Source organism: Rhynchophorus ferrugineus, unplaced genomic scaffold, assembly GCF_030347505.1.
Source record: "Rhynchophorus ferrugineus isolate W39M unplaced genomic scaffold, kcgeb_rfMv2 rfM3, whole genome shotgun sequence".
NCBI classification, from domain to species: Eukaryota; Metazoa; Arthropoda; class Insecta; order Coleoptera; family Curculionidae; genus Rhynchophorus; species Rhynchophorus ferrugineus.
Window position 1 is genome coordinate 46737307 of NW_027472582.1, and position 12526 is coordinate 46749832.

The 12526-nt window shown below is 43.5% G+C and overlaps 1 protein-coding gene across 1 annotated transcript; it reads right to left on the bottom strand.

Moving 5' to 3' along the window:
• Window positions 1-8414: 8414 nt before the first annotated feature.
• On the bottom strand, window positions 8415-11301 carry LOC143193675 (uncharacterized). The gene is made up of 3 exons (XM_076399997.1): window positions 11258-11301; window positions 10533-10876; window positions 8415-8424 (listed from the first exon to the last, which is right to left on the bottom strand). The coding sequence occupies exons 2-3, from the start codon at window positions 10841-10843 to the stop codon at window positions 8415-8417; spliced, it is 321 nt and encodes a 106-aa protein (XP_076256112.1). The 5' UTR covers window positions 10844-10876; window positions 11258-11301.
• Window positions 11302-12526: the final 1225 nt, after the last annotated feature.

Here is a 12526-nt window from a genome sequence, read left to right on the forward strand (position 1 = left end):
TTTATTTGTTTTTGTACTATTCATATTTTGATTATAGAAGATATGCAGTAATGTATAAAATATCGATTTGTGAATATTGTCAAAAAATATATTATAACATGTTAATCTGAATATATGAAGACATTACATCCAGGTGCGTATCCATTCAATTTTCATTTTAATTTTGGAAATTGGATTCAATTGTATACCATATTCATTTTAGGCATAGTAGTAGTAGTAGTAGTATAAGTAAGGTACCCACCCTACTTTAAAGGAAGAAGATTTTATGTTAATCATAATAAACGAAGGACAATATGAAATTTGAACAATAAAATAGCCATGAATGTATACGTGTATATTCTACACACAGGCTTAATGCATGTCGATTTGAATTGTATTCCTTAATTAAATAATGTAATGTAATTATTGAATGAATTGAGAGAGGGGATAGGTAAATATGTTCATAAAAGGTTAAATAACTTAGACATGATATATAAACTTAAAATAATAGACAGTGAAATTAATTGAATTTGAACTTGTTTCAAGTAATTTTAGGTTAATTTATGAATTCTAGAATATATATTATACTCTTTAAATATACGAATAATTTACAAGAACATTGGTTTGTTATTATAGAGTTTATATATTAATAAATAATTACGCATTATTTTATTTGCTCTTTTTTCTTTTCAAAATTATTTTAAATTGAAACATACATATTTATAACATAAATGTTTAAAAAAGGTTCTTCATATGCATTTTTTGTATTATATAGGACGAAAAATATACCAAAATATTTAACTTGAATCTCAACAGAAACATAAAATAGGGAAATATACTAGTTATTCTGTGCGTCAGAAATATTATGTTAACTTGTGAATTCAAGATAATTTATTTTAATTATATTATATTGTTCGCATATACATATATTTCTCAACAACTGACAACGTTACGAATTCAGATCCTTGTACGCATGCCAGGATTCTCCATAACTAAACTCTTGTTAAAGATTGGTTCTAGATTTCAAGTTGACGCATGATGATAGCACTGCGATCTTAAAACGGTTGGTAACTGACGGCGTTGCATTAAACATCATTTGGAACTTGCTTTTGTGTCACGATTGTGCTTTAGAACGTGTAAAACTAATTTCGTCAAAAAAATTTGTTTTATTATGGTAGGCCGGGGACTTTTCAATTGACCTGTTACAGCTCTACACGCATTACAAAACAATTTCGGTATCCATGATCCAAAACCAAAGTACTGCAAATACTCATGTTTGAGTGCATTTTTTCACGATTTGATGTCGTTGATTTTGGTCAAACGTGGGATCGCTCGGCACCTTTGCACAGAACCTTCTCATACCCAAATATTCGTGAATATCTTTAGAGTGTCTGATATTTCATTCAATTTCAATTTACGGTCGTTCAAAATCATTTTTTGGATTTTTTAGATGTTTGCGTCGGTAACAACCGCTTTTGGGCATCCACTGCGTTCACCGTCTTCGGTGCTCATTTCACCACGTCTAAACTTAGCATACAAATCCTTAATGGTTCCTGGGGCAGTGTCCGGAAACTCGGCATCAAGCCAAGTTTTTGCTTCAACTGTATTTTTTTCCTTCAAAAAGCAATATCTTATCAACACGTGAAATTCCTTTTTATCCATTTTTTTCATAATAACAAAAGTTGCTTCACTCAAAATCCTATAATTCACAAACTAATGATCCGATAGCTATCACACGCATCTTTTGAGGGTTAGGGCTAACTAAAAAACATATGAATTTAATCTAGTAGCGCCTGATTTTATTTAGATTAGAATTTTATTATATGTCAAAGCCAAGCTAAGATAAAACTCAGAGTTGATACTGCAACATTGCAAATTTTCTATGTAACAAATATAGATGGCGTATGTACAAAACTTCATTGTAACAGCATTTGAAACTGTGAAGAATGTAAAATTAGACATCGTGAAAGCACGCTTATTAGATGAAGAGCTCAAAATAAATGCAAACAATGAGAGAAAAACTGAAGAAACATGATTAAAAGCAGGTATAAGAAAGTGCTTTTTATGTGGTGTGAAGATCACATACGACCGAATTGTCCGAAAAGATATCAAAAATACAACAAAAAAGATATCAAAATACAATACAAAGGAATACAACTTTCGTAGAAGAGGATACTCAAGAAGAGGCAGAGGCCAATACTACCAAAACCAGGCAGAGCAAATACTGCAGAAGAAGTACAGCTGTATGCAGCACATCTGAGCAACCAGGTGACTAACAAAATATCATTTGTATTGGATTCAGGAGCGAGTAATCATTTTGTAGAAGGTTTATTAGAAAAACACATGGTCAAGGTAACGCCATTGCCGAACGATGTGTTAATACACTTGGCCAATGGGCAAATCCTAATTTCAGCACTGTATCAATAGAAGCGTTAATAGTGCCCAATATAAAATATAACTTACTATTAGCATCTAAAATGACATCAAAAGGACGTAAAATTATAGTTGAAAAGGAGAAAACAACCATAATTGGAAGAAAGTTCTCTCTTAAATGTGAAAAGGAAAATAACTTATACACACTGAAAACAGATCTCGTGGAAAATGGAAATGAAGTATGCAACATCATAGAAGATTTGTGGCATAGACGATTAGGACATGCAGGCAACGACTCGCTTCACCAACTGGGACTTTAGAGGATGGATAAACCTTGTTCTATATGCATATAAGCAAAAGCAACCAGGAGTCCTTTCCACAGCAAGGAGAGGAGAACAAGTGCAATTGGAAAGCTAATTCATTTGGATATTTGTGGGCCAATAAACGCAATATCTAAAGATGGAGGAATGTCTGAAGATATTTTCAGACAATACAAGATGATTTCTCCCATTTTACCAGAATAAAAATCCTGAAGACAAAAAATGAAACTGAAGAGAATTTGAAACAATACATTAATGAAATAGAAAGACAGCATGGGATAAAGGTAAAAGAATTCAGATTAGATAATGGCGGTGAATGTATCTCAAAATTATTTCAGCAGTTTAGTAAGAAAAAGGGGACTCGTTTAGAATATACAATAGCCCACTCACCGCAAAGTAATAGAAAGGCAGAAATATTAAATAGGACCTTATTAAATATGATTAGAATAAAAATACTTGAGTCAGGGATTTCAAAATATCTCTGGGGAGAAGCAATTAAATGTTCTGTATACGAACTAAATACGATACGACCAACCGCAGCATTGCCAAGAAGAAAAACACCATCAGGAATATGGAACGGGCGAAATGATCTAAATAAACTTAGAATCTTTGGATGCCGAGCATGGTACACTATCTTACCAAAAGGCAACAAGCCAGACCTAAAAGCAGAAAAAGCCGTGATGATGGGCTATACAGGAAAAGGATATAGATTGTGGCTACCTGAAAAACAAATGGTCATAAAATGGCGAGACGCATGGTTTGATGAAAGTACATTATATAAGACGTGTATAGAAAATTCCAAAGAAGAATCTGTGAGTAAACCGACGCAGGCAGTTTTGCAAAAGGAAGAAAACAAGAATGTGAGTGATATGGCCTGATGAAAATGAACCTATCTGGCCTAAATTGGAGGAAACTAATTCTGGAAGAAATTCCTCGATACCAGGGAAACTAGACGACTATGCTACTACTGCCAACTACATTTAATGAGGCTTATGAAAAAGGAGAATGGAGAGAAGCAATAAAAAATCACATGAAAGATTTAGAACATGGAACCCGACAGAATTGCCAGAAGGAAGTAAAGCCATTGAAACAAAGTGGCTATTCAAGCTAAAAGACGACGATACAAAGAAGGTAAGATTAGCCGCTAAAGCATTCCAAGTACCATTTAGTGGTGAACAATTCACTTATGCTCCAGTGTTTTTTTTTTTTTTTTGTTCTGGCCTAAAAACCAGGCGGTGGAATGCATGACGCATACCTGGTCGCGGAGACTTGCCCTGGAGTGACAAGTTGGACCGGATTATGTGGGACTGCCTCTGGGCTTACCAATACACTAAACCGAAACCGCCTCACAGTTGACCCCTGTGGATCACTACTGCTACTGCATTAAATTTGGGGATATGGCACCCGCTGATCGGGCAGCCGTTATTGGGCACGAGAGCCCGGCGATTCTATTGATTCGCGAACCTGAGTTAACACACAACTGGGTACTGTTGTATGGGGGCAAAAGTTATGACTGTAGCGACGGATGAGGTCGTTTCAGCCTGGAAAAGGGGAAGAGCTTAGCGGTGACGCGGTGCTAAGCTCCCAGCATGTCGACCAGCTCGCGAACAAGCGCGTTTTCAGAAGAACTTGAGCTGAGTTGTTGTTTGTGGAATGATTGAGATATGAAGTGCTTGATTTCTGGAGTGTCAGTTTCCCTATGGATTTGATTATTTCTGACAAACCATGGAGCGTTTAATATTCTCCTGAGGAGCTTATTTTGGAAAACTTGAAGCCGTTTGACCTGGTTGGGTGTAACAAACTTGAAGTAGACATTAGATCCGTAGAGGAGTACGGACCGAATTAACATCTTGTAAAATAAGCATTTGATGGAGATGGGAAGCCTGCTAGAAGGGCAGATCAGAGGAGATAGCAGGTTTGCTATCCCCGAACCTTTTTGGATTGCTTTCTGGATTTGGGAATGCCAACCGAACCGCCGGTCGAAGTGAAGACCTAGGTACGTGACGTTATCCAGCCATGGAATTATTGCGGTGTCGATCTTAAGTTGCGAGACGCGCAGTGCGTAACGCTTCTTGTGGAAAATGATGGCCTGGGTTTTCAGGGGGTTGATTTGCAACCTCCAGAATTTGAACCACTTGACCGCATGATCGAGCTGCTTCTGTAAACGCTCATGAATTGTAACTTCGAACCTGGCGGCCGTGAAGAAAGCAGTGTCGTCAGCGTAAAAGGCGACGTCAATATGCTCTTTTCTCGGCATATCTGAAATAAAGAGATTAAATAAGGCTGGGGCCAGCGGGGAACCTTGAGGTACGCCAGCATCGATTTGTTTACGACTGGAAAGTGACGCCCTGATCTTGACCTGGAAAGATCTGTCCGAGAGATAGGACTTGATGAGAGCGGTTAGGTCTTCTGGGAGGCCTAACCGCACGCACTTTGCGAACAATCCGTCGTGCCAGACCTTGTCGAAGGCTTTGGTTAGGTCCAGAAGAACTGCTCCAAGCTTTTTACGTTGGTCAAGAGCATGATGGATGTGTGCAGCCAGACGGGAAGCTTGATGGACGGATGAGTGGTGAGCGCGAAAGCCGAATTGTTCATCTGGAATGATGTTGTTTTCCTTTGTGAAAGAGTTGAGAGCGTAGAGTATTGCCCTCTCGGCAAGCTTCGAAATGGCGCTGAGAAGGTTTTTTTTTTTTTTTTTTTTTTTTTGTTCTGGCCTAAAAACCAGGCGGTGGAATGCATGACGCATACCTGGTCGCGGAGACTTGCCCTGGAGTGACAAGTTGGACCGGGTTATGTGGGACTGCCTCTGGGCTTACCAATACACTAAACCGAAACCGCCTCACAGTTGACCCCTGTGGATCACTACTGCTACTGCATTAAATTTGGGGATATGGCACCCGCTGATCGGGCAGCCGTTATTGGGCACGAGAGCCCGGCGATTCTATTGATTCGCGAACCTGAGCTAACACACAACTGGGTACTGTTGTATGGGGGCAAAAGTTATGACTGTAGCGACGGATGAGGTCGTTTCAGCCTGGAAAAGGGGGAGAGCTTAGCGGTGACGCGGTGCTAAGCTCCCAGCATGTCGACCAGCTCGCGAACAAGCGCGTTTTCAGAAGAACTTGAGCTGAGTTGTTGTTTGTGGAATGATTGAGATATGAAGTGCTTGATTTCTGGAGTGTCAGTTTCCCTATGGATTTGATTATTTCTGACAAACCATGGAGCGTTTAATATTCTCCTGAGGAGCTTATTTTGGAAAACTTGAAGCCGTTTGACCTGGTTGGGTGTAACAAACTTGAAGTAGACATTAGATCCGTAGAGGAGTACGGACCGAATTAACATCTTGTAAAATAAGCATTTGATGGAGATGGGAAGCCTGCTAGAAGGGCAGATCAGAGGAGATAGCAGGTTTGCTATCCCCGAACCTTTTTGGATTGCTTTCTGGATTTGGGAATGCCAACCGAACCGCCGGTCGAAGTGAAGACCTAGGTACGTGACGTTATCCAGCCATGGAATTATTGCGGTGTCGATCTTAAGTTGCGAGACGCGCAGTGCGTAACGCTTCTTGTGGAAAATGATGGCCTGGGTTTTCAGGGGGTTGATTTGCAACCTCCAGAATTTGAACCACTTGACCGCATGATCGAGCTGCTTCTGTAAACGCTCATGAATTGTAACTTCGAACCTGGCGGCCGTGAAGAAAGCAGTGTCGTCAGCGTAAAAGGCGACGTCAATATGCTCTTTTCTCGGCATATCTGAAATAAAGAGATTAAATAAGGCTGGGGCCAGCGGGGAACCTTGAGGTACGCCAGCATCGATTTGTTTACGACTGGAAAGTGACGCCCTGATCTTGACCTGGAAAGATCTGTCCGAGAGATAGGACTTGATGAGAGCGGTTAGGTCTTCTGGGAGGCCTAACCGCACGCACTTTGCGAACAATCCGTCGTGCCAGACCTTGTCGAAGGCTTTGGTTAGGTCCAGAAGAACTGCTCCAAGCTTTTTACGTTGGTCAAGAGCATGATGGATGTGTGCAGCCAGACGGGAAGCTTGATGGACGGATGAGTGGTGAGCGCGAAAGCCGAATTGTTCATCTGGAATGATGTTGTTTTCCTTTGTGAAAGAGTTGAGAGCGTAGAGTATTGCCCTCTCGGCAAGCTTCGAAATGGCGCTGAGAAGGCTGATAGGCCTGTAATCAGATGGAGATGATTTTGCTCCTTTCTTGGGTATAACCGCTATATGTGCGTGTTTCCAAGACGCCGGGAAGTGTTGCAGTCTCATGATGGAGTTAATAATGTTTGCCAGTTCTGCGAGTTGCTTATGCGGGAGCTTTTTTAACTGGGTAATCGATATTCCATCGAAACCTGGAGATTTTTTGGTTTGAAGTTTGCCGATCATAGTCTGTAGAGACTTTGGAGATACAAAATGGTTGAGAAGAAAGGCGGGGGTTACTGGTCTTTTGACGGAGTTGGATTCGTTGATGACAGTGTCAATGTCTTTAGTTTTAGTGTTCTGTGCGGGTGGGAGGCATTTCATTTGAGCTTCGTAGGTCTCTGCAAGGAGCTCGACTTTTTCTTGGTCAGTGACTGCAAAATTTCCTGTAACCGCTGACTTCAGGGGAGGGATGACATTGTGCGTCTTCCCCACGAGGCATTTGGAGACACGCCAGAAGGAAGGGGGGCCATCCAGCCTTTGGTCCGCGAGAAATGAGTTCCATTTCATTGCTCGCCAAGTCGAGACGGCCGCCCTTACCCTCTTGCATGCTCTGTTCGCCTCCCTTTTGTCTGCAGCATCAAGGGTGAATCGAGCTAATCTGCATAAACCGTTTTTGATGCGAATTTCACGTTTAAGAGAAGCGGGAAGATTGTTTTTCCACGGCTGGGGTTGTGATGAAATTTTGACTGTGGAAGATTCGTGAGCAGACTGAATATCACGAGTTAGCTTGAGTACGGCTTCCTCGAGGTGTTCTGGTGTGTTAATTTTCGGAATTGGATCGGATTTCAGGAGAAGAGATTGGTAGTTTTTCCAGTCGGTTTTTTTCCTGAATCTTGTTAGTGGGACTTGAGTGGTGGCGCAGTTTCCGAGTTTGAGAAGGATCGGACGATGATCAGAGTCTAGTTCGTCAAGGACTCGAACTTCGGAATCGCGATTTACGTCTTGAAGAATAAAGAAATCAAGGATTCTTGCAGCGCCTTGAGAGACTGTACTAGGGTGATGGGTGGGTTCATCTGGCAAGGCAAGACCGTAGCCCAGATCTGCACTTAGAGCTACGATGGCGTTACCTGCGGGATTCGCTCTGGAACACCCCCAGGTGGGGTGGTGGGCGTTGAAGTCGCCACCTATTATTTTCGGAAATTTTCCTTCGACGAGTGATCGGTATTCGGCATAGTTGAATGCAGAAGATTTCCTGTACAGGGATGTAATCACGAAGGGACGTTCTTGGATATCGATTTTAATGGAGGTTGTTTCGAAGTTGTTTACTGATAACGATGGAAGGAGCTCGTGTTTGACTCCTTTTCTGACGAGAATGGCGGTTCCACCGCCTCGACCCGGAGTTCTATCGTTTCTGTAGACAAAAAAGTGTTCGAAAGAGAGACGATGCGAAGGTTTCAGGAAAGTTTCCTGGATGAGCACGATGTCGACGTCATAGAATGTTATGACGTCCTCCAATTCCGCTTGCTTTCCGCGTAAGCTATTTGCATTCCATGTCATCAGTATAAGAGATTTCGGAACAGCCATTTCGAAGAGTTAAAGGCTGCTGAAAGTTATAGAGACAGGTAAGTGTTGCCGCTTAGGCGGCGACATTTGGAAAAAGACGAGCAAGTTGGTGAGCCAGGGCGATCACTTGTAGGAAAGCCTGCGGGTCAGTAAACGCCTGCATTGTGGAGTTAAGGTCCGGTGTATTGGTTGGAGCAGGAGTTTGAGTTGGAGCAGGCTGGGTAGCGCTGGCTAATTTTTGGGCTAGCTTTCTGCCACCTTGGTTACTCCATGCAGAACCTTGTGGAGGTCTGGTTTCGGTCGGAATTTTTGGTTTTCTTGGAGCAGGACGGCAGGTGCAACCGCTGAAGTTTGCGGTATGAGTTTCACCGCAGTTGCTGCACTTTGGAGGTGCTTCTGGGATTTTGGTACAGGATCTAGTGTCGTGATGCCCGGCACATTTGACGCACCGTGGAGGGGCTCGGCAATATGAGCTGGAGTGCCCGAAAAGCTGGCAGTTGAAGCACTGCACTGGCTGGCCGTTTCCTCTCTGGACCTCGACCTTCACTGTGATGACGCCGAGTTTGGTCATATATATGATCTGTCGCTCTTCGCGAGGGACAACTACCTGAACAATTGGTAGTTCTATCCCGGATTTTAATTTCCATCTTTGCACAAATTTGGGATGGAAGCCTTGATCAAAGAGAAGTTCACGTACTTCGTCAATGCAGAGTGATTCTGGGATGTTTTTTATTATTACCCGGAATGCTCTCTCCTCCGGATGACAGAAGGAATGGTAAGGGTAATTCCTTTCCTCGAGCAGGGTAGTAAGTTTACGGTAATTGTCGCTTGTGGCGACGAATAAGAAAATGCCGTCCTTTTTATTTCGGGTTATAATGTCTATTGATTGTGCCTTAGTAATTCTAATGAGCTCCATGAACCTCTTCTTATCACGGAGCACTATAGGCGGAATTTTTTCCTTTGGGGGACTTTGAGAAACAGTCGCCGAAACGGTTGGCACTGTTTTTGCTGTGGAGGTTAAGACTTGTTTAGTGACCTGGCTACTTACCTGCGTAGGCTGGTCTTGGGTTGGTCTTGTGGTAACTTGTTTCGGTACTGGCTGTGGGGCCGTCTTGGTGGTCGGCTTGTTTTGCACTGGTCTGGTGGCAAATTTTGTAATCGAAGGCTGTACGTTAGCCTTGGCTTTCGATTGGGTAGATTTAGTGGCTGGCTTGGCTACCGGATTGGGTTGTGATTTGGGAGCCTGTTTTCCCTTGTTGCCGGCCTTCGGCAGCTGGCTTTCCTGAGGTGGAGTGACGGGCCCTCTTTTCCTTTTTCCCACCAAGGTGAAACCGTCTTCTGAGTCTTCAGTTTGGTCTAAGTGTTGTGTCGGTTTAGCTGGTGTCTGGGACTGAATTTCTATGACAGCGGGAATCTTTACTTCCATGGCATCTCTTTGATGCTTCATGAATTGTGTTATCGTAGCTGTGAGAGTTTTTATTTCTTCCTTGAGCTCTTCGGAAGCCTTTTCGCTCTTTTCCAGCTTTTCCGTCTGTTTGTTCAGGGCGTCTGTTTGGGCTTTTGCGAACGTTTTAAGGTCAGCTATCTGCTTTCGCAGGTCTTCGTTCTGTTTTCTCAATTCCGTTATAAGCACTTCTCGGCTGTCTTCTGAAGATGGTCCATTTGAATTTGAAACACTGGGATTATGTTCAGGAGGCGACGTCGGCTCTGACGTACATGACGCCATTGCCTTGTCTGTAAAAACGCCTTTTCGGCGCTTACAGACGCTTTTTTTTTTTACGTAGGCACTGGTGAAACGTGATAACGGGTCGACCGTCTTAGGGAAAGTTTCGGGTAATTCTCGGAAGCGCAGGTAGGTTCGGCGGACCGGACACGACCGTTCTCTTCGAGAGCTAGCACGGAACTGCGCTGAGAAGGCTGATAGGCCTGTAATCAGATGGAGATGATTTTGCTCCTTTCTTGGGTATAACCGCTATATGTGCGTGTTTCCAAGACGCCGGGAAGTGTTGCAGTCTCATGATGGAGTTAATAATGTTTGCCAGTTCTGCGAGTTGCTTATGCGGGAGCTTTTTTAACTGGGTAATCGATATTCCATCGAAACCTGGAGATTTTTTGGTTTGAAGTTTGCCGATCATAGTCTGTAGAGACTTTGGAGATACAAAATGGTTGAGAAGAAAGGCGGGGGTTACTGGTCTTTTGACGGAGTTGGATTCGTTGATGACAGTGTCAATGTCTTTAGTTTTAGTGTTCTGTGCGGGTGGGAGGCATTTCATTTGAGCTTCGTAGGTCTCTGCAAGGAGCTCGACTTTTTCTTGGTCAGTGACTGCAAAATTTCCTGTAACCGCTGACTTCAGGGGAGGGATGACATTGTGCGTCTTCCCCACGAGGCATTTGGAGACACGCCAGAAGGAAGGGGGGCCATCCAGCCTTTGGTCCGCGAGAAATGAGTTCCATTTCATTGCTCGCCAAGTCGAGACGGCCGCCCTTACCCTCTTGCATGCTCTGTTCGCCTCCCTTTTGTCTGCAGCATCAAGGGTGAATCGAGCTAATCTGCATAAACCGTTTTTGATGCGAATTTCACGTTTAAGAGAAGCGGGAAGATTGTTTTTCCACGGCTGGGGTTGTGATGAAATTTTGACTGTGGAAGATTCGTGAGCAGACTGAATATCGCGAGTTAGCTTGAGTACGGCTTCCTCGAGGTGTTCTGGTGTGTTAATTTTCGGAATTGGATCGGATTTCAGGAGAAGAGATTGGTAGTTTTTCCAGTCGGTTTTTTTCCTGAATCTTGTTAGTGGGACTTGAGTGGTGGCGCAGTTTCCGAGTTTGAGAAGGATCGGACGATGATCAGAGTCTAGTTCGTCAAGGACTCGAACTTCGGAATCGCGATTTACGTCTTGAAGAATAAAGAAATCAAGGATTCTTGCAGCGCCTTGAGAGACTGTACTAGGGTGATGGGTGGGTTCATCTGGCAAGGCAAGACCGTAGCCCAGATCTGCACTTAGAGCTACGATGGCGTTACCTGCGGGATTCGCTCTGGAGCACCCCCAGGTGGGGTGGTGGGCGTTGAAGTCGCCACCTATTATTTTCGGAAATTTTCCTTCGACGAGTGATCGGTATTCGGCATAGTTGAATGCAGAAGATTTCCTGTACAGGGATGTAATCACGAAGGGACGTTCTTGGATATCGATTTTAATGGAGGTTGTTTCGAAGTTGTTTACTGATAACGATGGAAGGAGCTCGTGTTTGACTCCTTTTCTGACGAGAATGGCGGTTCCACCGCCTCGACCCGGAGTTCTATCGTTTCTGTAGACAAAAAAGTGTTCGAAAGAGAGACGATGCGAAGGTTTCAGGAAAGTTTCCTGGATGAGCACGATGTCGACGTCATAGAATGTTATGACGTCCTCCAATTCCGCTTGCTTTCCGCGTAAGCTATTTGCATTCCATGTCATCAGTATAAGAGATTTCGGAACAGCCATTTCGAAGAGTTAAAGGCTGCTGAAAGTTATAGAGACAGGTAAGTGTTGCCGCTTAGGCGGCGACATTTGGAAAAAGACGAGCAAGTTGGTGAGCCAGGGCGATCACTTGTAGGAAAGCCTGCGGGTCAGTAAACGCCTGCATTGTGGAGTTAAGGTCCGGTGTATTGGTTGGAGCAGGAGTTTGAGTTGGAGCAGGCTGGGTAGCGCTGGCTAATTTTTGGGCTAGCTTTCTGCCACCTTGGTTACTCCATGCAGAACCTTGTGGAGGTCTGGTTTCGGTCGGAATTTTTGGTTTTCTTGGAGCAGGACGGCAGGTGCAACCGCTGAAGTTTGCGGTATGAGTTTCACCGCAGTTGCTGCACTTTGGAGGTGCTTCTGGGATTTTGGTACAGGATCTAGTGTCGTGATGCCCGGCACATTTGACGCACCGTGGAGGGGCTCGGCAATATGAGCTGGAGTGCCCGAAAAGCTGGCAGTTGAAGCACTGCACTGGCTGGCCGTTTCCTCTCTGGACCTCGACCTTCACTGTGATGACGCCGAGTTTGGTCATATATATGATCTGTCGCTCTTCGCGAGGGACAACTACCTGAACAATTGGTAGTTCTATCCCGGATTTTAATTTCCATCTTTGCACAAATTTGGGATGGAAGCCTTGATCAAAGAGAA